The 26,436-nt window shown below is 48.9% G+C and overlaps 1 protein-coding gene across 27 annotated transcripts in view; it reads left to right on the top strand.

The window, feature by feature from the left end:
- MSI2 (musashi RNA binding protein 2) overlaps positions 1-26,091 on the top strand; it is a 201,414-nt gene extending 175,323 nt beyond the window's left edge. For 2 of the 27 annotated variants that reach the window (XM_039720438.1, XM_039720459.1), the window contains 5 exons: positions 1,403-1,465; positions 2,765-2,840; positions 18,112-18,266; positions 19,979-20,056; positions 22,096-26,091. In XM_039720438.1, the coding sequence (XP_039576372.1) occupies positions 1,403-1,465; positions 2,765-2,840; positions 18,112-18,266; positions 19,979-20,056; positions 22,096-22,157 (434 nt within the window). In that variant the 3' untranslated portion in view covers positions 22,158-26,091. Of the gene's footprint in view, positions 1-1,402; positions 1,511-2,764; positions 2,841-5,009; positions 5,150-18,057; positions 18,267-19,978; positions 20,057-22,095 lie in introns of those variants that run through there. The other 25 variants (XR_005628805.1, XR_005628802.1, XR_005628800.1 and 22 more) reach the window with 25 other exon arrangements.
- Positions 26,092-26,436: the final 345 nt, after the last annotated feature.

Raw genomic sequence — 26,436 nt, 5'->3', positions numbered from 1 at the left:
GTGCAGTGCTGCTCTCTCTGCACGGGGAGCACCACCCTGGGATCCTCTGCCTACATTTACCTGTGCTATGTTCTTTTCCCCCCAACAGCCCTATTACCGTATTTAAATGCAAGTATGTCTTTTTTTGATTGCTGTTTTAAGTAGCTTCAAGTTACTCTAGCCTAGTTGTCTGTTCCTTGCCCTGGTAGCTGAGCTGTAGCTGAGCCATAGTGCTGAAGGTGGTGGGCTGTAGTGTGCTGGGCTCTCTCTCTCTCGCTCTCGGGCTCTCTCTTCTCTTTCTCAGTGCCTCAGTTGTTCTCCTGTGGTTCCTCAGCCTTGCAAAGCAGCTGTGATCATGGTCCTGGTGCCCACAAAGGACCAGGTTGCATTGTGGTGGCCACCCCACGCTTGTCCTGTTGGGTGGCAGGAGCAGTTGGAGCTCCCAGGGACCAGGAGCATCCCTGGAGTCATTGACCCTGGGGTTCTTGTGATTGCCTGGACTTTGCCATTGCCCTCTTAAAATACATGTATTGAAAGTCGGAATCTCTGGCAGGTCTTTTGAATGTTAATTAAGTAAATCAGCAATCTTGCTGGCAGCATTCCATTCCTCTGTGAGGGCTGGGCTCCCTGGAGCAGGGGGATGTCATAGAGCTCCTTGGTCTGTGGCTGGTTTGCTTTCAAGAGCTTTTTCCTCTTTCTTTCTTTCTTTCTTTCTTTCTTTCTTTCTTTCTTTCTTTCTTTCTTTCTTTCTTTCTTTCTTTCTTTCTTTCTTTCTTTCTTTCTTTCTTTCTTTCTTTCTTTCTTTCTTTCTTTCTTTCTTTCTTTCTTTCTTTCTTTCTTTCTTTCTTTCTTTCTTTCTTTCTTTCTTTCTTTCTTTCTTTCTGGTCACCAGAGTGAAGGAGGTACAGATCCTTCCTTCCTTCCTTCCTTCCTTCCTTCCTTCCTTCCTTCCTTCCTTCCTTCCTTCCCCTTTCTCTCTCTCTCTTTCTTTTCTTCTGTCTTTCTCACATTCCATTGAGTTTTTTCTGCTTGATCCCAGCAAATCTGACATGAGGACCTCCTCATATTTTCCATTACTGCTTTGTCTGTAGCCCAGCACGTTATTATCACTTGCAAATAAGCCCAGAAGAGAATTCCCTGGCTGTTTGCAGAGCGGGCTGACCCCGTTCCTGCGGGAGACACGAGCCGAGAGCTGCGGGCTCTGCCTCCAGCCTGTCCTCCTTGGCTGCACGGCGTGCCATGGCCGGGAGCCCGTCCCTCCTGTGCCAAGGGACTTGTGCCACCCGCGGGCACCTGGCCAGGGCTGGGCTGTTCCCAGGGGCACGCAGAGCCGGGCTGGCGAGCTCCGGGTGCCTGTGGCCCGCAGGGACTCGCGGTGCCCGCTGGCCTCTGTCTTTACCCTTGTCCTTTTCTCCACGGCCAGGTTTTCCAGCAGCGGCTTACGGACCAGTAGCAGCGGCAGCCGTGGCGGCAGCAAGAGGATCAGGTAGGGGGGCCCGTGGAAGAGCAAACCCTCAGAGTGCAGGGTCAGGTAAAAGCTCTGTCGGTATTCTGTGTGGCTGCAGCTCTCCATCATTTCTCTGATTTTCCTCACACTTATCCTGGGGACCTGAAAACAATCAATCAAAACAACAAAAAAAAATTAGAGAAAAAATCAGTAATCAATCCCAACCCAAACCCAAACTACAAGCAGAGGCCACAGGGGCTGGAGCACCTGCAGGAGATTGGCGTGAGAACTGCCAAAACCAGGGTAGATATTCCAATTTGTTTCTTCCTTTATTCCTTTATTGCGTTGGTTTCTTTATTTGTTTGGTTTAAATTCAAGGCTCTAAAAGACACCCTGAAAAAAGATCAATTTGTGTTTTCGGAAAAAAAGTTTTGGTTTCTCACAGGAAGCTGGGGTTGGGTTGAGGTGGTGGCAGCAGCTCTGGGTGCTCCCGCCGTGCCCGGAGCTGCTGTCACCTCCTCCACCATGGCTAGCATGGGGCATCCCCATGGCGAGGGGCCGTGTCCCTTGGGCTGGCATCACCAGTACATGGCTGGCAGTTCACCATCCCTGCCTGCTCCAGCCCCGCTGCTTCCATGAGGAACCACCAAGCTTTTCTTCTGTCCTTCTGAAAACCTTGTACTTTTTCTTTTCCCCTTAAGGGAAATACAGAAATAAATCGCTGCCAATTGCCGTTACCGCCTTAGGTTTAAATTCTGCTGAAGACGTGAATCAGCACTTTGCTCGGGTGGCAGAGCTCAGGGCAGCCCTCACGAGCCGTGGGCTCCCACAGCAGGCCGGGACGGAGCCGCTGCCGGGACGGAGCCGCTGCCAGCCCCGTGCCCCTGGCGCAGCGTGTCCTCGGGGACACGGGGCTGGCAGCACCTCCCAGCTCACTCATGGCCGAGCTGGGGGCTCTCGGTGCTTTTCGGGCAGGGCCGGGCTTCAGGAGGCTCTGCCGAAAAGCCCCGACCGCGTGAGGGAGCAGCAGGTGGGCGCAGGCCCCGGTGTGGCTCAGCGAGAGCCTGGGGCCATGAGGCCAGAGAAAGACACCAGGAGAACTCCGTTCCATGCAAACTGGCACTGCTTGCAGGCTACAAAGGACTCTCTGTACCAGTTCCATCCTGTGGCATGTAGAGAGCGCCTAAGGGGTGACTTGCCAGCCTGGTTGTGGGGATCCCCCGAGTCCCAGCTTCTCCTACTGCCCTGGCACGGAGGGGGAAAAACAAACCCAAAGAGGGGAAAAAAAAAACCCCAAAGCCAAACAAATCCCAAGATTGCTTTTGCATATGCTTCCAGGAAAACAGACCTCATTGTTTCTGCCTCTTCCTCATGTTTTGCCCTTCAGGTTTTGTTTTACGTGCAAACAGACCTGGTGAGTTGCCCCTTAGCAAGGCACAGAGGGTTTGGCTGGATTAACGTTGCTTCCCTGATTATTATTATTATTTTTTTTAATCGGAGTGCTTTTGGTGCCCATTACAACTGAACTGAGCATTGATCAATTCTGTGCCTGAAAATCATTTGTCTTTAATTTGAGTGTTTTTTGGTTTCTCTTTTGTTGGGTTTTCTGATTTGTTTTTTCAGTTTTTTTGTTTTTTGATTTGAACTTGCAATACAAAACTAAATCTAACCCTAAATTAACAACACCCTTTCTGGCAAGTTTAAAGAGCAGTATGGTGTTTGGAAATGTCTTTTCAAGCCTCAAAATTGCCTGCATGCACAAAACTGGCAAAAACCCCAAAACTGAACCCAAAGAGCCCCTGTCCCACCCCTGCCCTGAGGTCTCAAGGAGGAAGGTGGGTTTGTCACCCGCCCCGCTCACATCTGCACCAAGCCGTGGTCTGGGAAAGGGGGGTTTCTGTAGAGTCATCTCCATCCAGAGCTGGTTTTGGAAGGGACATCCTGGGTTTGCCACTCCATCAGCAATGGTAGTGAATTGTATCCAGGAGCAGTGGAGTCCGATCGATCTTGCGCTGCAGTGTACGGGCCCGATTCATTACAAGAAAAATGGCTGGGGTTTTCTCCTTCTTTCCTGTTCACTTGGGTTTTTGTTTTCCCTTCACAAATTCGCACAGCCCTCCTTCACGCGTGCCTGGTCCAAAGCACAGAGCACAGCACGGCTGGCCCTAAGTGGCCCCTTTCTGCCAGGAAATGGGAAAGAGCTGGGAAAAACACCCGGGCAGGCGTGTCCCACCACCCCAGCTCACTGGGACAGCTCTGCCCAGGGCTGCTGGAGCAGAGCGCAGGGCAAGCATTGTCCAGGAGGGTCCTGGAAAGCATTGATGACAATCCATGTCATCAATGTCCCCATCACTGCTGCCTCTTCAGCAGCTCTCCGGCCCCATCCTGCCAGCTCTTCCCCACCTTCCTGGTATCAGTGCCAGCACAGAGACAGAGCACCCACAGAGAGCATCCACCTTCAGGTGTGTGTCTTGGTCTCCCCGGGAAGCTGCACCCTCTCACTCCAAGCCCCTGGGCACTGACCACCTTGGCTTGTCCCTGGGGTGACATTCCTCCTCTTGGGACACCTGCATGTTTGCTGAGTCAGCAGGGAGCCTGCTGGGGGCCTCCTCCCTGCCCTCACCCCTTCTTTTTCCCTGGCAGCGTGTCACCAGCTGACCTTGCTAGATAAACAGGTTCTTCTGTGTCACGGCAGGTCTGTCCTGCAGCCAGCAGAAAGGGACGTGTCCCTGTGCCCGTGCTCAGTGCCACCATAAATTCACGTCCCGCGTGGCTGCTCGCGTGCCGGCAGGGCGAGCGCGGCCGTGCTGCTCGGCACAAATCACCTCCCCAGTCGACGTCCCAGTGATGAGGTGACAGCTGAGGTCCTTCCAGCAGACACAGGTCTGGCCACATCCATTCGCTCGGGGTGGGGCTGTGCTGCCCAGTCCCTCCACTGGTTTTGACAACCTCACCCATTCTTGTATTTTTTTAATGAATTGGGACCTGAGCCACGGAAAACGAGCAAAGTTAAAAGTCTGAATGCTGCAAACTCCTCCTAGACAACTTCACTATCAGTGTCACGTTTCTTTTGAATCCACCTGACATATTTTACGTGTAAAACATTTTTGTCGTGTAAATGCTTTTTTTGAAATACAGTCATGGGGGGGGCACATTTTTCTCTTGCATTTGACATGGGAGGGGTTCATCTGGCAGGAGAGCGAGACGAGGAAAATTTGGCAGGAGAGGGTTTTCGTTCCTTCCTCTTTGGTTCATTGACAAGCCTGAGATTTTTCCAGTTCCCAACCTGTTGCTACCAACTGTTCCTCCCTGAGGACTGGAGACAAAACCCGTAAGGCCACACTAATCCAGCCCTGTCCCAGCTCCCTCAGGCAGGCTGTGCAGCGGGACAGCGCAGTGCCACGGCGCCAGGGGCTGCTCCCCACCCCAACCCCTGGCACATCTGGATTTTGGGCCCCAGTCCCGGCTTGCCAGTGCTGCCTTTGAGCCCTGCGCCCCAACAACCCCTTACTGGACTTTATACTTGCCAGCTATAACAAATCTCGTAACGTGAGCTACTGACCTTGATGGTGAGTGTGAGCAGTTATGTTTTGTTGTTTTCTCTCTTGCTTGGTTGGGGCTGCTGTGAGAGAGGGTGTCTCTGAGGCAAACTTTCCGGCCTCTCTTACACTCGGACGTGCACACCTCCTCTCAAACACTCTTCTGAGCGCTCTCAGCGGGAAGGTTTGTCCACACCTATTAATCCTCTCTCAGTGTCCAGCTTCTTGTTAGTAGCAGCTGGTTGCATGTTTTTTGCTTGTTCGGACGAAACGGTTCAAGAAACGACTCATATCAACTCTTGAGAAATGTCTCTATTTTTTTGTACACTTTCTTTCTTTTGATGTTTTTTATTAATTTCCCTTACTTAAAAAACAAAACACCTGTCGTCCCGTAAAACATTTCACATCTCCCCTTGCCTGTTCTTAGAGTGTATGTATCTGTGGGACTGAACTAAATGCATGCACTGTAGTAGTCGTACTGGTAGCAGTAGATGTAGTTGTAGAACATGCATTGTCAAGTTGATATTATAGGCACCATCAACGCGGACGAGCGTGGCAGATAAAAGCAGAGCCTTGGTCTGATTGAAAGCGTAGGGATAACACAGCAGAGAGCTGCTGATGGCTTGGATCCACAGAGCCCTATTCGTTAAATCCCATTATCTGGAAGTTTAAATTGAAGCCGGCTGTAGGCAACCTACACCCTCCGTACAAGAACCCGCACATGCTCTTATGCTGATAGTAAAACTGACCTTTTTTAATTCAAATTAACCCCCCTAGGAACTGAAACACTGACTCTAACTGTATCCTCTTCTTTTTGTTTTGTATCCAAAAGAACCTGAGATATTTTTCAAATCATTTTACAATCATGGTTTCTCCATCAGCCTGTTACTCGTCCATATTAGCCCATAGACTCATCCGTTGGCGGTCGTAGAGCAGATGTGCCACACGCAAATCACTCCATTTGGGAATCCAATAATGCCGTGGGTGAGGCGGCTCCCGCAGCCTGTCCTGAGCCACCGAGCCATTGTTTGTAGGTCATAAACCTTAAATCTTATTATGCAACAGAGACTCCGAGCTAGTGATGGGTCGTACTCATTGCCATGTCACCCAGCTTAAGGGAACATTTTGAAATGAAGATTTAACATTTCATAAATATCAGCATGAGGAGTTCGAGGCAAGTTCATCCTCTGTGCCACGAGCCAGCAGTGGCTTTGCTTCTCCTGCCTGGGTTTCTGTGCTAAACTTGGAAAATGCAGAGACGGCGCTGCAGTCAGTAAATCCAACAGATGGTAATTGAGATCCCGAATTAGGCTTTGGTTTATTTGTTTTTTAGTTTGCTGCTTGTCAGAAAACACCCTGATGGGAGCAGAAAAGCTCCTCTCTGGTGTGGTCACTCCTCCCCACGCCCTGGCCATCCCCAAAGCCGGCTGTGCTGGGTGGGAGCATCCCCCTGCTCTGCTGGGCAGAGCCATGCACTCATTAATGCACTTCAGGCAGCAAGGGCTTTCAGAGGAAATAAAATACCCAGAATGGGCTTTCCAGTGTCATTAAGGATTTGTATCTGCTCCTTACCTCTAATAGAACACTGAGTAAATCTAGCAAACAAGCGCTGGGCTGACACAGTGCAAGGTGAGCTGAGCTGCCCCTGGTGCTGCCAGGGAGCTGAGCACTCGTGTGCCAAGGCAGGGATAAGGTTCCCTTTGGATCTCAGTTTTCCAGGGAAACAGGGAGCCCGCCGTTCAGTGGGATGAAGTGAGGAGTGTGCCTGAAACTCAGCAGAGCGATAAATTGCACGGGGTCGAGGAAACCTTGTCTGACACCTAAGGAAGGTGCTCCAAAATCTAATCTACTCATAGTTTAGCAAATTAATGGCCATAAAAACGGGGACTGTGGTTGGGCTGTGTGTGCAGGGGGAGAGGAGCTGCCATGGGCTCGTGGAGATGTCAGGAGGAGCATTTCAAAGATCCAGCCCTGAACCAATTTGGGATTTCTACGGCCCGCTGGGAGGACTCCCTTGTGGCACGGTGGCTCTGGTGGAATTGCTCTCCCTTTTTTATTTTCCTCTATAAAAGTACATAAAGTTTAATCCAAGCTATGTAATCTCAAAAGCCAGAACCTAACAAGTGGACCACTTGGGAGCAGCAAGGGCTGGAATTTCTCACTCCACTGGAACGCCAGTAATTATGTGCCAGAGCCTGGCGGGTGATGCACTGGGAAATTAATGGCTGCATTGGATTTCATCCTTTGCTTATCTCCCTGGCAGAGGCAGCCCGTGCTGGGGAGCACGGCGGGTGGCCAGGCAGGGACCCCACACTGGGGGGGCTTCGGGGAGGGGTGGGAGCAAGGGAAATCATCCTGCTTTAAACAGGAATTCCATCAGCCAGGCTCGGCAGGCAGCAGCCCCAGGTGGTGAATGCGCTCTGGAGGAGCCACTCCACATTCCCATGGGTGGTTTTGGCCTTCTTACTGACATGCTGGGAGCCCTACAGTTACTTGTCTGTCTACTACCCCAAATTAAAATAATAATAATGATGAAAGAGGCATCTTTTCTGTTTGGCTCAGAAGTGCTGTGCTGCTCCAGGATGGGAATCCCACAGGTCCTTTTCGGAGCAGGCTCCAGGCAGAAAAACCCTGTGTTCTTGTTTTACTGTAGGATGCCACTTTTGGATCTTTTTTGATCTGTGAGAGACTGAGCTTCTTCCTGCAGTGCCAGGGAGAAAATTCAGTAGATATGAAACAATTTGCTGCTGCTGCTGCTCGACCTTGGCCACAGTAGCCAGTGTTTGACAGGGCACTGGGCTGAAGTCTATTGAGGTTAAAATACATCAGCTTTAATCAATAATTTTGTAATAGAAAATCTTGTGCACTTGATAAATCATCTCCAGTGCAATTAGTGACCACCTCTGAAGTGCAGTTGAAGTTAATCTGTAGCGAATTTAGCTGGTAACTTTTAATAGTCTTTTCCATCAGGAGAATTATTTTCCACGGGAAAATGCTCCTCAGAATGCTCACCATGCTGTTTTATTTAGGGAGAAATTCTTCTCTGTGAGGGTGGGGTTGTCCAGAGAAGCTGTGGCTGCCCCCCTCCTGGAAGTGTCCAGGAGCTGGGCGCAGCCTGGGACCATGGAAGGTGTTCCTGCACATGGCAGGGGGTTGGAACAACTCTGGTACCCTCCAAAGCCCTGCCACAGCCAATTATTCATGTTTTATTCCCTTTCTCCCAGCGGAAGCTGGGGGACAGAGCTGTTGGCAATTGTAATTAGACTTTGTTCCCTGCAAGATGCAGACAAGTTGTTGCAGAGCTTGAAGTGGGGTTTCAGCACGTGCTGTCCAGATCTTCCACCACAGGACGGTGTCTCATGCATTTTAATCCCTAAGCAGGTAAAATACTGCCAGAGCTGAGGGTGACTTGCCTCTCCAGCAGCAGTTGCAGGCTGTTACCCATTAGTGGAACAACTGCTAACTGTGAGGCAGCACACATTGGACTGACACACTACTGTCAGTATTTTCATGCTGATTCTCTCCCCAAATGCTTTAAAAGTAAATACATAATTACAGTGATGTTTTTTCTTGCTCTCTTCTCTCTGAAATAGAAGGCTGCCAGAGGAGCAGAGTAGTTTTTCCTTGCAGCAGATGTTGGTGTGCATCTGGCTCCGTGTGAGCTCGAGAAGCACGGTAGGTTAGGAGTTGCCAGAGAGTGCAAAATGGATCTGCAGGTATATAAACCTGAGCTGTTTAAAAGTAATAAACTCACGCAGCTGGGGCCTTTGTGAGCATTTCCTGATGGTTCAAAGAGCCCAGAACTCTGTGCCCTGACCCTGACTGGGGTGTCAGCTGCCAACAGCGTGGCTGGTGCCACCAGCTCTCCCCCAGGCACCATGTACTGGGCAGCAGCTTGCCTGGTGCAGAGCCTCCCACAGGAGGGGATGGCTGCACAGGACCGGGGGTTTGCAGGCTGGATGCCTCTTCTGTTACCTGGATAACCCCCCCTCCATGCTCCTGAGCATCCCCCCAGCCCGTGGGATCAGCAGTGGAAAGGTGCCCCCCAGGCAAGGCCCTCCTGCTACTATGACTTGAATTATGCAGCAAAACAAAGAGCCGTTTTTGGTTTAATTTTCCTCCTGTATTGTCTGTTATTGTACAAAAGGCTTCCATTTCAAATTACAGGAGTGATAGCCAGTTAATGTGGTACAGTGGGAGGCCGGAGTTGCTGTTGCTATGGCAATGGAGTTCGGCTCATTTGTTTTGTAGATGAGTAATTACTACGCAATTAGAGTAGGCTAAAAATAAAGGGGCCTTTTGTTCCCTCTTACTCATTAATATTAATAAAAGACCTGTCCGGGCTGTGGTAAACAATTAATGCAGATGTGGTTGCCCATGGTAAAATTAACAGCAGCTCTCGTGCTCCTCGGCGTGAGGTGAAGGCGCCGGCATCACCTGGCTCAGCTCTTCCTTCATTTTAAATGGAAAAATGGTTACAGAGGGGTCTGTGATACCCCAGCATCTGAGCTTTAGCTCTTATTTGCCAGTTGGATGGGTGGTAATAAGTGTTAAAGCTTCATGTGCAGGCAGAGGCAGCAGGAGCAGCGCTGGGGTCGGCGCCTGTGACACAGCGAGCGCTCCAGGGCTCCGGGAGGAACCCGGCAGCAGCAGTTCCTGTGCTGACAGATCCTCATTCATCCCCCCTGGATAAATGCCAGGGCTGGAGCAAGAAACTTGCCCAAAAACCTGAGCAGAGGCAAGGACAAGCGTGGTGCTGCTGAAATGACTCCAGCACAGCATGTTACAAACACAGATCGACAAAAAAGAGTGTAAGGAGCAGTCCCAGGCATTTGAAGTGAAGTAAAAAGATGACAGTACCTTTAGCCTGGGCATTAGGATGAAATTCTTCCCTAGGAGGGTGGGGAGCCCTGGAACAGAGTGCGCAGAGGAGCTGTGGCTGCTCCATCCCTGGAAGTGTCCAAGACCAGGATGGACAGGGCTTTGAGCATCCTGGGATAGTGGAAGGTGTCCCTGCCCATGGCAGGGTTTGGCACTTGGATGGGCTTTAAAGTCTCATCCAAACCATTCTGTGATTCTTTGAGGTATGTAAACATTAATCACATCATATTTTAAATTAGCTGTAAAACCAGTTAAATTGGCAGGAACCAGTTAGGAAATCGACTTGACAGCATTTATCTGCCTCTTGGGTTCAGTTGTGAGGTCCAGCTGAGCTGATGAACATCCCGTGCCTGCAGGGAGGGACAGTGGAGCAGCACAGAGCTGGGACCAGGGCAGGGGCTGATGAGTGGTCACCTGCTCCCTGCATCATCCCGGGGCTGCCTGGCATCCCTGGAAAACACCATCAGGAAGGCAGAACCTCTCCAAAGGGCAAATAGCCCAGCCCAGAGCCCTGGATCCTCTGCTGGGGGGCTGTGGATGCACAAACCGCATCCCTCCCAAACTGTTTAACTAATGGAGGGAATCGTAGCAGAGCCTTTGTAAGGTCGACATTTGTTTGTTGTTAAGGATCTAATTAGAAACATGAGAGGAAGCTGAATGGCTGCTTGCTCGGCTAATTAGCGACATGCACGAAGACCACTTTGAACTTCAAGGACACAAAGCTATTAGCGCTTACATCAAAAATGGATTAAACTTCTGTGCTTTTATAATGATTAAAGATGAGCCGCTCGAGAGGAAATCCTTTTGTAGGGCTGTGACAAGAGCTGGCTCCCTGACTGCAGCTCCTACAAGAGAAGCTTTGTGTGGCCTCCGTGTCGCGCTCGCCCTGCGCGGGTGACACCACTAACACACGCTATGGAAAATGGGATTAGGCAATAAATATTGATCGTCGGCAAAAAATTACAGCTGAGCTGCAAAGTGCAGTTATTTGTCCTGCTGCATAACTGCAGGAGTTAGAACAGCTGGGCTTGAACACGCTGAATTTTGTGTCTTCTGCAAATTGGTGCACATCAGCAGCTTCCAGATGTGGTGGATGCCTTGGATGTGTTGAGTACTTAGCAGAAGCAGGGGCTCACATGCAGCAGTGGATTTGTAGAACACCTGCATCAGGAGAATTTTTATCTTGCCTAATGCCCAGCTCTTGCTCGTGGCTCATCTCAGGTAGTTGAGCAGTTGGTTTGTGTCGTGCTGGGCTGGAGGAGCAGCGTGGTGGGAGGACACTGAGGCTGCAGCAGGAGCAGTTGCACAAGGTCCCAGTGCCATTGTGCCCAGCTCGAGGAAGGTGGGCAGCACTCAGCCCTCCCTCCTGGTTCCCACTCACTTCCAGCCGTAATTGCCGAGCTCACCACCCACTGCTTGCTGTCATTACCCTGCGATATTTTGATGTGTGAAGCCGTTTCCGAAGGGGCTGCAGCCGCAGAACAACCTTTGAAAGTGTGACTGCAGCTAGAAAATAACGTACAAATAGTACCTTGTTAGGGCAGATCTCGGTGTGTCTCAGCCTCATCACCACTTATTTTGCTGATGAGCCCGACAGTTGTTGTATTTTCCTTTTTCCCTGCAGGGCCAGTGTAGCTGCAGGGGAGGGATAACCTGGGGCAGCCTGGCTGCTCCCCATCACGGAGCGTGTCGGGGTGACAGGGAAGGCACAGCTCTCGCCTTTGATTTTGCAGCCAGGACTGAGCCAGCTGTCATCTGTAGCTCTTCACACTTGCAGAGGAGCCGTGTCTGCCACAGGGTTCTTAGAGAGAGAGTTTGCTTTTCAAGTCTGCTTGGGAAGAGCAGGAGCAGAGGGATGCAGGTCCCCGTGAGAGATGTACAACATGGCAGCTCTCGTCGTGACGCCGGCGTTATTTGTTTTTCTGGTTTGTCTCCCACTTTCGCTTCCAGCGAGTTGGGAGCTGTTTGTACCTTGTTATTCTCCAGAATATCTGTGTGTTTCCAGCTCATTATTTCTGAGACGTTTGTGAGCTGGAGCATTGATCCGAGTTCGAGGTGTGCCGCACGCTGCCTCCGACAGAACCCACGCTCTAAAAGCTCAGACACAAGGAAGAGATGCTTCCATGGCTCAACCTGACCACAAAGGAAGGGGTTTGGAGCTCTGTGAGGTGATTGCTAAAGAAAAAAAGAGCCTGAATATCAGCTTTTATTTCTCAGTGCTGTGCCAGTGCACTCCTGCAGCCTGAATAGGCCACTGAGAACCAGGAGCACCGATGCCTTATTTCAGACTGGCATTAATTTGTACATCCAGTCCCGGGTAAATGACATTCTGGTTGTTAGCAGCTCTGAAAAGCAAGGTACAAACTCCCATTAACTTCAGCCCTGACTGCACAAAGAATTAGCTTTGGCCAAGCGATCTGTAACATGGGTGCAGTGCTGCTAATTATATTTGTAAGGCTCTGAGCACTAATGATGTAAGATCTGCATGCGGTGCTGAAGTTGTGCTGGTTATTTAAAGTATCAGCGTCACGCTGTGAGTGCTGCTCTGTTAGTCATGCGTGTGACAGCGTGGCCATTAGTGCTCCTCTCTGGGACGCTGGGGTCCCCCAGGAAGGTGGGATTGTCCCCACGCCGCTCGCTGTGGCTGTGCTCTGTGTCCTCTGCAGAGGCAGCACAGCAGGCTGCAGTGCTTGGGGACAGGTGATACTCCTTCTGTGACAGTCTTCTCTGGAAATCCAGCAGTAGATGGACCCAAGTGACTCAATTCATAAATTTATAGAATCCTAGAGCAGGGTGGGTTGGAAGGGACCTTGAAGCCTCTCGAGTCCAGCCCCATGTTTTGGGCAGGGACACCTTCCACTACACCAGGTTGCTCCACCCTGGCTTTGAAATGAAATGCCACCAGGCTGTGGGGCAGTCCCCTGTCCCAGCTGGGTGCCCAGTGCCCTGCCCCGTGCCCCTGTGCCCTGCCTGCTGCCATCCCTGCCAGCAGCATTCAGTGTTATTATATCATTTACTCCTTCGAGCTGGAAGATGATGTTTGCAGCATGTTCTATGAATTTTTCATAAAGATAGAAAAACAGACTAATCTTGTGAGCTTTGAGTCTTGGTGGTGGGTAATGGCTTTGATTTAAAGCATTTTGTCTTAATGATAGTTATATTGAAAATTTCCTGCTGCTTTCAAGCACGTTTAGTTATTATCATAAACATTGATGGTAGAAATGCCTGCCAAATTGTGCGTGGCTGTTTATGGCAGATGAGAGAGTCATCCAGAAATTATAGCACTGGATCAACAAGTTGTGAAGAAACCTGTTTGCACAGGAATGCACCCTGAGGGCAGTGGGACACGGCAGGAACAAGGAGGGTCTTGAAGGAGAAAAGGGCTGGAGGTGGCCAACTCTAGTTGTAGGGTATGCTTGACAGGAGATAAAAAATTAATTTCTGATAAAAAATCATAGAATCGTTTATGTTGGAAAAGACTTAAAATCAGTGAATCTTACTTTAACCCCTCACTGCCAAGCTCCCCCATCCCTGCAGAGCTGCTCACTCCCATGCATGGCTGCCCAGGGACAAGGAATATCCTGCCTCTGCTCAAAGAGGGAATCCAGTGAATTGTGGTGGTTTCTTTCCCTCATGAGGATTTCCTCACTTGAGCACTGTGGCACGGAAGGCAGACACACATTCTGCAATGTTCCTCCCCTGGATTTCTTTTAAATTTTAAAATACTCATATTTGTTACGAGTCCCCTGCAAAGGTGTTTAAGTCTTTGGGTTTTGGTGCTGTAGGAGAGGGAAGGGTGTCACTGAGGCTCCGTGTGGGCTGTGTGCAGGGCACAACGATCCCCATGCAGTGTCTGTCTCAGTCCTCTGGCCAGATTGGCCCTGGTTTGTTTCCTTTGAAATAGAGTACATTTTAGTGGTGCCTGAGTGGGTTTTTTGTCATCAGGTCTCATTTACTGGTCCCTAAGGGCCTGACTGTTATCCCAGTACCGTGTAAGTTCCCCTTGTAGGACAGTAATGTCAAAATCCTCACGTCTCTTCTCCTTTTCCCTTCCTCTTCCCCTTCATCATTCATGGCTGAGTTGAGTTTACTTGGGGGGGATTCCAGCATCCAGCAGCTTTGGGGTCCTCGTTAGCATTACGCTGCTCATAAGGCAAATGTCAGCAGGAATCCTGACTTAGAAATTGCTCAAGAGTTCATCGAGGGAGAGTTTATCTCTCAGCACTGACCTTTGTTGTTGAGCACAGGTGAACGTGTGGGCAGGGTCTGTGTGAGCGTGGCAGTTTGCAGGAGAAGGCTCTGGATGTGCATCCCTGCCTGCTGCCCCTGCCTCAGCCAGGGCTGCCACGCTGCTTTGGCTTCCAGCTCTTGGCTCCTTGACATAAAGCACTTGGCTGAAGGTGGAGGAGCCTCTCACGGGCAGGTTAAATGGGGATAAAGGCACTCTGCTGAAGGATGGCTTGGTGACAAAGCCTCACTGCCTGAAGAGGTCCAGCTCTTGCTGTGCCAGCCCTGCACAGCAGCTCCAACTCCACCAGCACCAATGTTGGCATTGAAAAAGCCTGCTGGGGCTGCTTTATGAAGCCACATTTTTTATATCATTCTGTGCCCCATCTCCCATTCCCTCACTGCTTTTCAGTGTCCCCCAAGCCACTGTGACACTGGGCAGAGTAAGCCTGAGGCTCCCCAAAGCCTGTCCCTCAGGCTTCACCTGCTGATCAAAATTCACAGGCTCAGAGTCTTCTCTGTTAGAAAAACCACAGCAAATTCAAAGTGAAGCAAGCAAGACATTAACCTGCCCTGTTCCATCACTGCCAGAGCTCCTGGCTGCTGGCCCTTGATCTCCATCAGCACAGGAAGGAGCTTCTGTAGTCCAGAGGATGGAGGATGGCTGGGGCTGAAGATAAAAGGTGGTTGGCTGTGACTTACAAGCACATCTAATCTTTTGCACGTCTCTTCTGACCTTGATCTATCACAGGGCTTCCTGGGGACACTTGGGAGTGTGAATTTTGCATAGAGGAAGCCTTTGAGCTGGCGGTGCTTAGGCACAGTCTCAGAGCTGTGCAGTTGCCTGCTGCAGGATGGTTTCCTGTGCACTTGGTTGGGAAATGGGACCTGGAATGGTTCCTTTGCTGCCAGGATTTCCTGAGTGCTGGCAGTTCTTGGAAGGGGAGAAGATGGCCCTGCCAGCCCTCAGTGACTGCTGGGTCAGTCTGATGGATCCAGAGTCAGGGGTTCCTGGTCAGCTCAGCCCATGCCTCTGCTGGGACCAGGCAGCAGGTCAGGCTTTGCTCCTGCTCCTGGCATCAGGTCACAGTCAGGGTTCCCTGCCCTCCACGGACAGCACAATCCCTGACAATTCTGCAGCAATGAGCTTCCAAACATCTGCCCCAGTTCCTGTTCTTGCCATGGCATCTTGTGGCCAGGGGAAAGGCTCCAATTCCTTCCAGCCTGCAAGGAATTAATGCCAGTGCTCTGCAATTCCCACTGTTCACAGCAGCCTTGGACAGCTCCTGACAACCCCCAACATCAGGAATTTTGTTATAAGGACACAGGTTTCCAAAAAGCATTAACTTTTTTAGTGGTGCAGTATCTGGAGTCTAGAGGATTGCAGGCATTTTCCTTCTTCCTTTTAGTCACAGGGTACTCCAGGTTTGTGTAAAACAAACTTGTTTCCAGGTAGTTCTTGCCAGAACACATCAGGAATGGCTTTTTGGGGCAGTGGCTCAGGGTCCCTTTGCTGCTGTGGTGGTGAAGGTGCCTCTGGCTCCAGGTGAGCTCACCCGAGCTCCTGGAAGAAGACAAACACTTAGCAACCAACCATGGCTGAGCAAATCATTTAAATACAGCTTTCTGAGGCTGCTGAGCCTGCTGCTAATTATGGGAGCTTTCTGTGTCATTTGTAGGGTCTGGAGCGAAGTGGTGGCTCTGGAAAAGCTTCCAGCTTTTTCTGTGGAGTTTTTCAGGCACCAGATGGAGAGGTGCCAGGGCGTCCCAGCCTCCACACAGCACTTCCCAGGCAGTGGAGCAGCCCTTGGCATGCCCTTCTCCCTCCTGTGAGCAGTGTGGGGTGTTGAACCCCTGGTCAGTAGATGAAAAATTACCTTTTCATGCCCCACCTGAATCACCAGCCCACTGCCAGCTCTTCCTGCAGGTGTGAAAGCCTTACCTCCAGTCTTAAGAGATGCAAACGAGAGTGGCCAGGGTGGGACGTGGGCTGTGGGGGCACAGAGAGTCCCTCTGGTTCCTCAGGTGGTTGTTCTGGAGGTTTCTGGTGCTGCTGTGGGGTTTGCAGGAGTATTTTACTAACAGGATGCCCCTGGCCATGCCAGGTCCTGCTGTCACTCGGAGCAGCCAACTGGGTTTTCTGTGTGACTTGGCAGGAAAATTCACATCCATTTTATTGAACCAGAGGGAAGAAAAAGGGGGAAAAGTGCTGGCTTGTAGTAATAAAGGGCTTTGGAACATCTCAGCTGGATATTTTTCTTCACGAGTGAGAAGGCCAAATGTTATCTTGACATTTAATCTTTAATAATAAAAAAAGGCTCTTTGTTTGCCAGCGAAGTCCAAAATCTGTTTACTCTCTCATGCCTTATTTCTTTGAACTTGCTAGCTTAGATGTCCTACTTACCCTCCCCTGCTCCCAGTCCAGAGCTGTGGTGAATCATTTATTGTGCAGAGCTGACTTTCCTGTCACCACAGAGCCGCCAGCTGCCAGGTGTGCTCCTCTGGGCCAGCTCATTCCTTTGAGAAGCGGGGTCCCTTTGGGTGGGCAGCGCAGGGCAGGGGGCCAGGGCAGCAGAGGTGCAGCCTGTGCCCACCACAGCACCCTGGTGAGGGCACAGGGCTGGCTCCAGGCTGGTCTGCAGGCCCAGGAGAGCCCTGTGGTCAGTGCATGCAGCTCTGACCCACGGGCACGGGTCACTGGGGCCGCCAGACCTCAAAACCCGTTCTGGGCTTCAGTGGAGGTCGTGGGGGCCAGAGGCCAAGGCTGCAGTAGCCCTGGGGCAGCCTGCAGGGGTGGGCATGGAGGTGATGGGGAGGTGCCCAGGGGGTTTGGGGCAGGCTGTGATGTTGTGCCCACGTGTCCTGGCGCTGCCCACGGTGGGTGTGGGCAGAGCAGGCTCCCTGTGCTCCCCAGGGACCTTGCAGGTGCCCCCCAGGTGTAGCTCCAGCCTCCCACAGCCATCTCCATCCAGCTCCTCCCAGTCCGCTGACTTTTCTTTCGCATTGAAACTTCTTCCTCATAAATTCTACATCCAAGAGCAGCCGTGAGAAATGCCAGAAGCCTGATCATCTAACATGCTTTAATATCTAAATTTCTTCTTCAGTATCATTCTTATTTACATTGTTTTTCTTTCTCAAAAAAAAAAATTAAGGGAGGAAAAAAATTAAATTTTCTTTTACTTCCACATTAGGAGGTGAGTTGTCATCCACCCTCTGGAATTCTTTTTTGCTTTTGATCTTTATTTATTTGTTTAATTTTGGTTGATGTCCCAAGCATGGTTTTGGAGACGAAGGTAGGTCTTCGCTCTCCAAATCAAAAGGAAAAAAAAAACCTAAGTAAAACAACACTCTCCTTGGTCATATTTAAAAGAGAAAAATCCAAACTGTTCCATTCCATATCATTTAAAGAAAAAAAAAATCAACTACTGAACTATTTCTACAGCTTACTGATCTAAAAGGGCGGGTTTTTTCCAAAAGTATCGAATGGATCCAAAAACGATTTTCCTAGACGTGATTCAAGTTGTTTGCTGTCAACATTTTAATATCAATATTACCACAATGTGTAGTCTCAAACTAGTTCCTTTGTAGTTTGCATGGGATGTGAATGCTGTCTCGGCGTGCCCAGACCTAGAGAACTTGTTACTACTGCATGAGCATCAAGTCAGATGTTGAAAAATACCTATTCTATTTTGTGATAATTTGGTGAAAATGAGCACCTCCAGTCTCTGGTTGCAGTAGTGTGTTGAATGATTGTTCTTTTTTTTATTTTTCTTTTTTTTTTATATATATCCATATATATATTTTTGGAGCTCTAAGCTTCGTAGTAGTCCGGGCTGACTCTTCTCCAGTACTTGCTCTCCTCTCGCATGGCCTTGGTTAAGTGTTAGAATTGGGCCTAGGCTGTTTATTCTGGTGTTTGGCTTTGTAATACCGGTGCATGCCCGGCGTCTGGCCTCATACCCAGCTTTATTCTCTGCACACCAGTCTTGAATAGCTACAGTGCTCAACCGAATTTTGGCGCACCCGCTTCCCCGGCAGGCTCCAACCCAGCGCGGCCCGGAGGCTTCCCCGGGGCCAACAGCCCCGGGCCCGTGGCGGATCTCTACGGCACGGCCAGCCAGGACTCCGCCGTGGGCAACTACATAAGTGCTGCCAGCCCGCAGCCGGGCTCGGGCTTCGGCCACGGCATCGCCGTAAGTACCCGGGCACCCGCGGGCTCTGGGAGGGGTCTGGGGGGGTTTGGGGGTGGTGGTCCCGTGGCCAGCGGGGCTTCTCGCTGCCGGAGCCTGCGAGCCGGGCCCGACCCGCGGTACCAGCTGGACTGTGGAGTGATGGCTGAGAATCAGGAGTTCCAGGTGGAATTGGTGAGGTTGGGAAAAACTGCGGAATTACGGAGTCCAGCCTTTGGCCAATCACCCCTCGAGAACCAGACCACATTGCTAATTGCCACATTTCCAAGGCTGGGGACTCCTGTGATCAGTCACTCTTGCACTGAAGAAGTTTTGTCCTGATATCCAACCTGAACATCTCCCGGTGCAAACACTCCTTTGGAGCCGTCTGCAGCCAGACATGACACGTTTCAAAGAAAAATGCTTAATAAATACGGGATTTAAATCCCTGCTTGTCCATGTGGGCTTCACATCAGCCCAACTACCCCTCCTGGCTGCTGCACCCTTTGGCAGGCAGCGCAGCAGTCCCTGCTGCCACTAAACGAGCAAAATCAGCTCATTAATTTGTCTGGCTGGACCCGCAGCAGGGGGACAGGCCGTGTCCTGCTGCCCTTCACCTGTTTGCTGCCCTTGGGTCACTTCCAGCTGGTGCTGGTGGCCCTGGCAGCCCCCGAGAGCCGCAGGTTGGCAGCGAGGGGCCGCGCTGGCCGGGGGTCCCCGGGAGGTGCCTCCTAACGCGCCGTGGGGCTGCCGCGCACTAATGAGGGACAGAGATTGGCTTAACGAGGCTGCACGTGGCTGTGTCACCTGTGTGTGAGCATGAATGGGGCTGGCCTGCCCCCTGGCACCCCCAGCACAGGCTGCTGCCCTTTTGGAGCGCAGTCGGGAGCTGGGTTTTGTCTCCTGGACAGCGAGGAAGTGCAGGGGCTCCCCCCGAGGTCCCTCAAACCCAGAGGAGAACTCCCCTCCCGATGGAATTGGATGGGGGGAGCAGGAGTGTGGTGCAGACAAAGTTCCTGGAGGTGTTGTTTTTATTGCAGAAAAGACAAACAGACCCTCTGCCTGGCTCTGTGCCCGTGTGCTCAGTTCCCATCCCGGGCCTGCCCCTCCCGTGGTCACACCATGGGCTTGACAATCCCTGTGGATCAATTCTAGCACAAACATGGAATATTACTGCTCTGCAAGGAGCTACATCAGTTCAAACTGCCACCTCTCACCACTTACAACACCTCTAATTTCCATTTTTCACCTGAAAACCTGTTTGTGCTTGAAAACTTGGGCACTTTTGTATCAGCAACATCCCAATTTTTCAAGTGAAAGGACACCAGGTCCAAGCCTGGGTATCCAGATTTGTCTGCACCAACGCTTCCCAAAGAACCATTTTATAATTGACTTGCAGATTGTGGCCTCTTAATTCTCCCAATAACTGCAAAGAATCCCATAGCTTTTATTACATATGTATTTATTTAACACTCTCCATTTACTAACCCTGGTTTAAAAATAAAGAAGGGAGAACCCCAAAGCTTATTTTTGCACCTGGGGGAATGAGAAGATGATGGTCTTGGAAAGGTGACCATAGGGCTGAGCACACCTGGTGACCAGAACAGCTCTTGGAAATCCCTATTCATGCTGGCAACACAGTCTTTCAAGTCCTTTGATAATTTCTTGGCAAAAATTAATAATCAGCTGTTCCCATGTATAGAGCACTGATGAACTTAACAATTGTACAATTTTAGGGACCTTTGATTGCAACGGCTTTTACAAATGGATACCATTGAAACGTTACACATGGTTGGTTGCCATCTCACTTGGAGGTATTACAGTATATCCCATTTGTACTTTGTGCTGAACTACCATCTCCCCTATATTTACTTTAAGTGAACAATTTTTTATCTTCATTTCGTCTTTCCTTGGCCTTTAATCATTCCTTTCTGTGATTTGTGTTACTCAAATCAACCTCACGGGCTGGAAACTGGAAGACAGATCCAAAGCTAAACCAAAAGTCACTTTTTCATCTTCATGATGCTTCATGCAGTAATTTGAAGAGGCAGAAAACCCAGAAGGCAGTGGGGAATCACCCCCAGTGCCAGCAGCCAGAATCCCAGTGGGATCACAGATCTGCTCCCAGAACACTGCTTTAAAAATAGCTGAGCCCCACTGCTTTATTACTGAGAAACCATCATTCTTAATTAAGTGCTGTACCAAATATTACAGCTAAAAGATAACATTGTAACTTGTAACCATAGAGCAATTATCAAGATTAAAAAAAAATTAAACCTGAGCAAATTAAATTAAAGGCATTACCTGAGCACCGCAGCCCTGGATCGCTGCCAGTTTCCTACCCTTTGAACTAAGCTCCAGTTAATTAAATGTTTAATTTTTATTTTTTATTATTATTTGGCCTTTGGCATATTCATCTTTGCAAACAAATATTCTTAACGCTCGGAATGGAATAGATTAGAAAATGCAATGAAAAACAGAAGTTACCCCAGTTAAATGGCACGGGTCTGCCTCCAGAGCTCTGAGCCCGGACAGGCAGATGGAATGGATGTGACAGATTTTATTTCCCTGCCTCTTGCCCAGCACTACATGATCAATGTCACATCATTTACGTTCAAAAATCAGTCTGTGAAATTAGAATTAAAGTTAGTCGAGGGGCTGGGAACTGTGGAAAACGTTCAGAGACTTTAAGCTACATAAAAATAGATTTATACCTAAACACTGGTGGATAAAGGGGGTTTCTATTTACTCTCCATCTCCACACACACCCCCAAGATTACCTGAAATTGTTCTGTCAATTGATTTGCTCCACCAAGGAGTGTTTTTTATGGGAAAGAAAAAAGTGCCATAAGCACTCTTGCTTAATCCCAGCTATTACTTGCACGTAGCAGGGCCTGCTCTGCCATCAATTTGTCAGAATCCTTGCCGTGGCTGGGCTGCCAGCCTGTGGAGCAGCGAGGTGTGCCCGGGGCCAGCTGGAGCCGGGCACAGCACCGTAACTCGGGCTGATAACCGCGCTGGCTGACGGGCTGCGGGCACGGCTCACCCAGCACAGCCCCGCGCGCTGGCCAGCCTGGAGACTCAAACCATTAACGACTTAAAAACAAACTGCTTTCAATGCCGCTCATTACTAATTAAAATGGATTTTGAGAGGAGGAAAAGAGCCTTATTATGAATTCCTGGAGGAGCGCTGCGTTTGAAACGCTGGCGGCCGCTCCTGGCGTCCCCCGGGCAGGATTCGGCTGAGCTGCAGCTTCCCAGGGCAGGGATCAGTGCCCACATCCCTGCAGGATGCTGCTGGGACCTCACCCAGCACAGCTCCTTGGGGATGGGGTTTGGAGGTCATCAGGGAGCATCCTGTCCTGGCCTCGTCCCCGTGAGCGGCTGCCTGCAGAGCCAGTGCCCTAAATATTTGTATTTCTTTTATACATCATGTATCTCAGCTTTAAGCACTGGCAGGGACTGAAGCTCCCGTATAAAATAAATCCTGGCTGCCTCAGTGTGCCCAGGTAAAACTTGTCACCTTCCAGGTACTTCAGAGAAAGCCCATTTTCCCAAAGCTGTGTGAATTCATGGCCTAACAGACGCCTGAGGAGCCGTTTTTGTGCTGGCCATACATCAACTCACATTTTACTGTTCCTAAACTGCAAATAAGAGCAGGGAACACACGAGACCCCCTCTCCCGTGGAGGCTGTCCTGGGAACACCTCAGCATTCCAGCCCTCTGGGGTGGATGGGGCAGGCTGTGGCTGCAGAGTGTTTGCAAACACTTTGGGGGTTTTTTATTAGAAATCCTAATTCACCTCAATTAACTGTCCCTCTCCCGTGTCCGTGTCCACCTTCTCCCCACGCAGAGTCTCTCTGGATGTCCAGGCAAGACAGGGCGAAGTTTCTGAAGGGGCCCACGGTTGGGTGATCTCATCAGACTTTGAGCACTACATCATCATCACCATCATCATCATCATCATCACCGCCAACGCAAACTGGAGGTGGCACTCGAAGGACTTGGGTTGTTTAAAATCTCTCTCATCATCTCATGAATCTGCTGTACTATAAAAACAACAGCTTTTAAAAGTATGTATATAAAACCCATTTCTTGTTCGTTTTATTTTCTCGATGGGTTCCCCCCCTCTTTTTAAGCCTCTCCAAACCCACATCTTTTCGTAGCCTTTCTGACATAGTCTCGTAGCCACGTAGTCGCGATTCTTTGTGTATGTAGCGAGAGCCTAACCATAGTGGAACTGTTATATTAAGGGGTTTCTTTTGCTTTTTCTTTCCCACCTCCCCTCCTCCTCCTCCTCCTCCTCCTCCTCCTCTTCCTCCCTTCTGTTCTACGTAGTTGTTGTTGCTTAAAGGATGCTGAGATGGTGGCAGGAGCCTCGGCCGCGGGGGGAGCGGAGCCGGCGGCGGGCGCGGCGCGGGGGGCTGGCAGGGCACGGGGAGGGGGGAGCAAAGGTTCTCTGGCCCTTCTTTTCCTTTGTGGCGTCTTGGTTACTCTGATTCTCTCTATTTTCGGCAATAAGGCGAGGGCGACAAACTTTTTGCGCGTCCTTTTTCTATATAAGTGCTTTTTTTTGTTGAAAGAGGTGATATAAGGTTTTTTGAAATTGTGAATTCTGAAAAAAAAAAAAAGAAAAAAATAATAAAGTGCTGTAAATACAATTCCATTAACTACATAGAAACTATTAAGAAAGAGAAATACAAACCTATTTTTGTGACGGAGTCAGCCTAAGGCAGTTTCTCTCTGGAAATGGATGGACAGGACAGGAGGTTGCAGCTTTGGGAGCAGCTGCCCGGGGCTGTGCTGAGGTGGGACCCTCCCAGCCTGCCCAGTTCCCACCAGCAGCTTCGCTCTCACACTGCTCAGCTTGCAAAGGAACAGTCTGGTGGTCTTTTTATTTTAATTTAAAACCTGCTTTTCCCAAAACTGATCAAGAAGCTACGATTTTTCCTACTTAGCGCATTTACGGTTCAAAGCACACTTTGTTTTGGTTTTGGTTTTTTTTTTAATTTTTTTTTTTTTTAGTCATTGTTTTAAACTAGATCAACTTGCTGTCCAGTCATTTCAGCTGCTCTGGGCACCCCACGAGGGCAGAGCAGCGTCCAGCTTGCATGGTTTCCTTTATTATCCATCATCACTTTCTGTATTGTCAAATTAGAAAGCAACTTTGGTTGGTTTTGATTTCTTTTTTTTTTTATTTCTTTTTTTTTGGTTTTTTTTTGGGAATACCTCAGTGCTACAAGTTTCACCCTAGAAGCAATGGAAGATTTTAATTTATTGTAGTTGTAAACAGAATTTAAAAGAAATAAAGTATAAAACATCATTGCACTGTGACTGGTAGGGGAAAAACTGACAGTTTCCTATTTGCACATGTTTAATATTTGGCTGTTATATATATGGTCCTCTGTTGGGGGAGGAAACTTATGAAGGATATTTTTTAATTTAATTTTTTTAATATTGGTAAATAGGCCTGCAACAGCAAACTAGAAATACAACATGGTAGGTGGCATTAAGAACATACTGTAGTGTGGATATATTTCTTCTTTTTTTAACGTAATATTGACAAGTTTTATTAATATTTTTTTAAATTGTTACGTTTATAAATTTGGTACTTTAGGTACAGCCAGTATAAGACACTGAATGCGACATTTGTTAAAAAGAGCTGCTGCACTCCTATTTTTGTAAATTTTACTAACAAGTAGACTAATGTAGACATTCAATAGACAAGGTAGAGCAAGGCATCTTTAACAAAACAAGGCACCATACTGCTAACCGAAAGGAGAAACCTTGTTTTTCTTGTTTTTAAAAAAAAAATCATGCTTTTTATGTAATATTTTAGGTTTTTTTCTTATTTCAGAACAACCAGGTTTAAGCAAAATGCTGGACGCTTTTTAAATATTGAGACTTGATCAAGTAATAAAAGAAATAAAACCGAATTCTTTAAAAAATAAAAAGGTAAAAAAAAAATACTACGAACCAAATTCCCTGCGATTCAGTGTGCCGTCAGGGAATTTTTTATTGCTATTTTGTCAATGTTGATGATGTACTGTACTACCAGTTGGTTTTCCTCTCCATTCCCTGTCACCTCATAGAATATTCTTTGTTGATCATTGTTGTATGTTAATAGTGTATAAAATGGCTTATCTTGTAAGAGTGCTGTCCTGATGGTAGTGTAGTGAATTTTTCCCCCCCTCTTTCTCTCTTCCTCTTCTAGTACATATTGGTAGGTGTATCGTAATTAAGGTTAAAAATTTAGATGTAGTTATTCAGATTTAGGACCAGTAAGGATAGAACTTTCTCTTATTTAAGGAAAAAAATGCTAATAATTTTGGGAAGGTTTTCCTTTCTTGTTTTTTTCTTCTCTTTTTTCTTTCTGTGCTTTTTTTTTCTCTTGTTTATTATTTTTCTTCTGTTGATCTGATGCGGTTTCAACTAACCAAAGGTCTCACAATGTTAAAAATGCTGGCAAACTCTTAAGGCATTTGTAGATCCCCACCCATGACTTTGGAAAGGGGATGTGCCATACTACCTTAAATGCTAATGCTAGATATGCAAAACTGGATTTTTTTAATTTATTTTTTAAAAGAGGGAGGCACGGTATATTAAAACGATTTTACTAAGAGAAAAAAAAAAAACATATTTTTTTAAGAATGCTCAGAAGAAATTGCTAATCTGTGTGAATATGTTTTAGATGTTTATATACCTTTTGAGAAGTCCCAGTGGCCCATAGCACAAATGTCGTGGAATCCAAGATGTTTTGATGTGGCTACCTAGACTAAGGTTCACGTTAGTCCCCCACTCATCTAGAAATCAATTTTGAAGGAATTTTTTTTTTTTCCTTTTTCTTCGTTCGTTTGGGGGTTTTTTGTAAATTTTTCAGCACAAAGGTTCAGCTCCACCTTTGCTTTACTCAAGCCCAGGAGGGAGCCAGGGATGGTGGAACCATTGGGAGGGACCCTGGAGCTCACCCAGTGCCACCCTGGCGGGGCAGGGCCACCTCCCAGGGTCCAGCCTGGCCTGGGATGGTGGAACCATTGGGAGGACCCTGGAGCTCACCCAGTGCCACCCTGGCGGGGCAGGGTCACCTCCCAGGGTCCAGCCTGGCCAGGGATGGTGGAACCATTGGGAGGACCCTGGAGCTCACCCAGTGCCACCCTGGCGGGGCAGGGTCACCTCCCGCTGCCCCGGGGTCCAGCCTGGCCTGGAGCCTGCAGGGACAGAGCCCCGGGCTCTCAGGACACCCTCCCTGGCAGGACAGTGCCCAGCTGGGGTGGCCAACAGGAGCCTTCTCCTCCAGGCTGGGTGACCTGGGCACCCACAGGGACACGTCCCCAACTCCAGGGACCATCCCCAGGAGCCACCAGGGCTCGGGACCCTCCCCCTCCAAACGGCCCTTCGGGATCGGCTTGATTAAACTGAAGCCTGATCTGTCCTTTGGGGTTTTTATTTTTTCTTACACTTCATAAATGTTCATTTTGAGTTGAATTTGTAGCTTGGACTTTAAGGTAGCATGGCTCTCTTTGCTGTAAGTTGATTTTTTTTTTCCATTGTACAGCAGCGTCTGCTGGTGAATGTCACACATCTTGCTAGGCTTAGTTAAATCATTGGGTAATTGTGGGTGATAACGACCTGAAAGGTGTTGGGATTTCTTTTCTTCCCTGCTTTCATCTGTAGTGTGAATGAGGGCTAGCGACTCCAGCCACACGTCCCTTCCTGTTTCGTTTCCGCCATTCACTCAATGCAACATAATCAATAATAAAGCAATATAGTTTACTACATTTTTACTGAAGGCCAGCCATGGTTCTGTATGATATTGCATATGAAACTGTTTACAAAAACAAAAAAAAAACCTAAAAAAAAAAACTAAAAAAAAACACTAACTCATAGCTGTCTTTTATGCTATGGCGATGTCTCTTGGGTGGAATCTTCTGAATTCTTTTTTTTAGTGGTTTGGTTTGTTTTTTTCAAAGCGACATAGCTGAAGAGAGGGAGGAGTGAGGTTAGTGCTGGCAGGGTGCCTGGCAGGCACAGGGGCAGCCGCTCTGCTCTGCACACAGACACTGTAGAGATTCCTCCGCACACACTGCAGCCGGCCCAGCGCGACGTGAGGCGTCTGTCAGCTAAGCAATACTTTAATACTGTAATGAAGTTACCAAAAAGAACCACAATAATAATAATAATAATAATAATAATA

The sequence above is a fragment of the Passer montanus genome, unplaced genomic scaffold (genome assembly GCF_014805655.1).
Source record: "Passer montanus isolate IOZ18808 unplaced genomic scaffold, ASM1480565v1 scaffold44, whole genome shotgun sequence".
Lineage (NCBI taxonomy): Eukaryota > Metazoa > Chordata > Aves > Passeriformes > Passeridae > Passer > Passer montanus.
The sequence above is the reverse complement of the archived record's forward strand: the minus strand, read 5'-3'. Positions and strand labels throughout refer to the sequence as shown.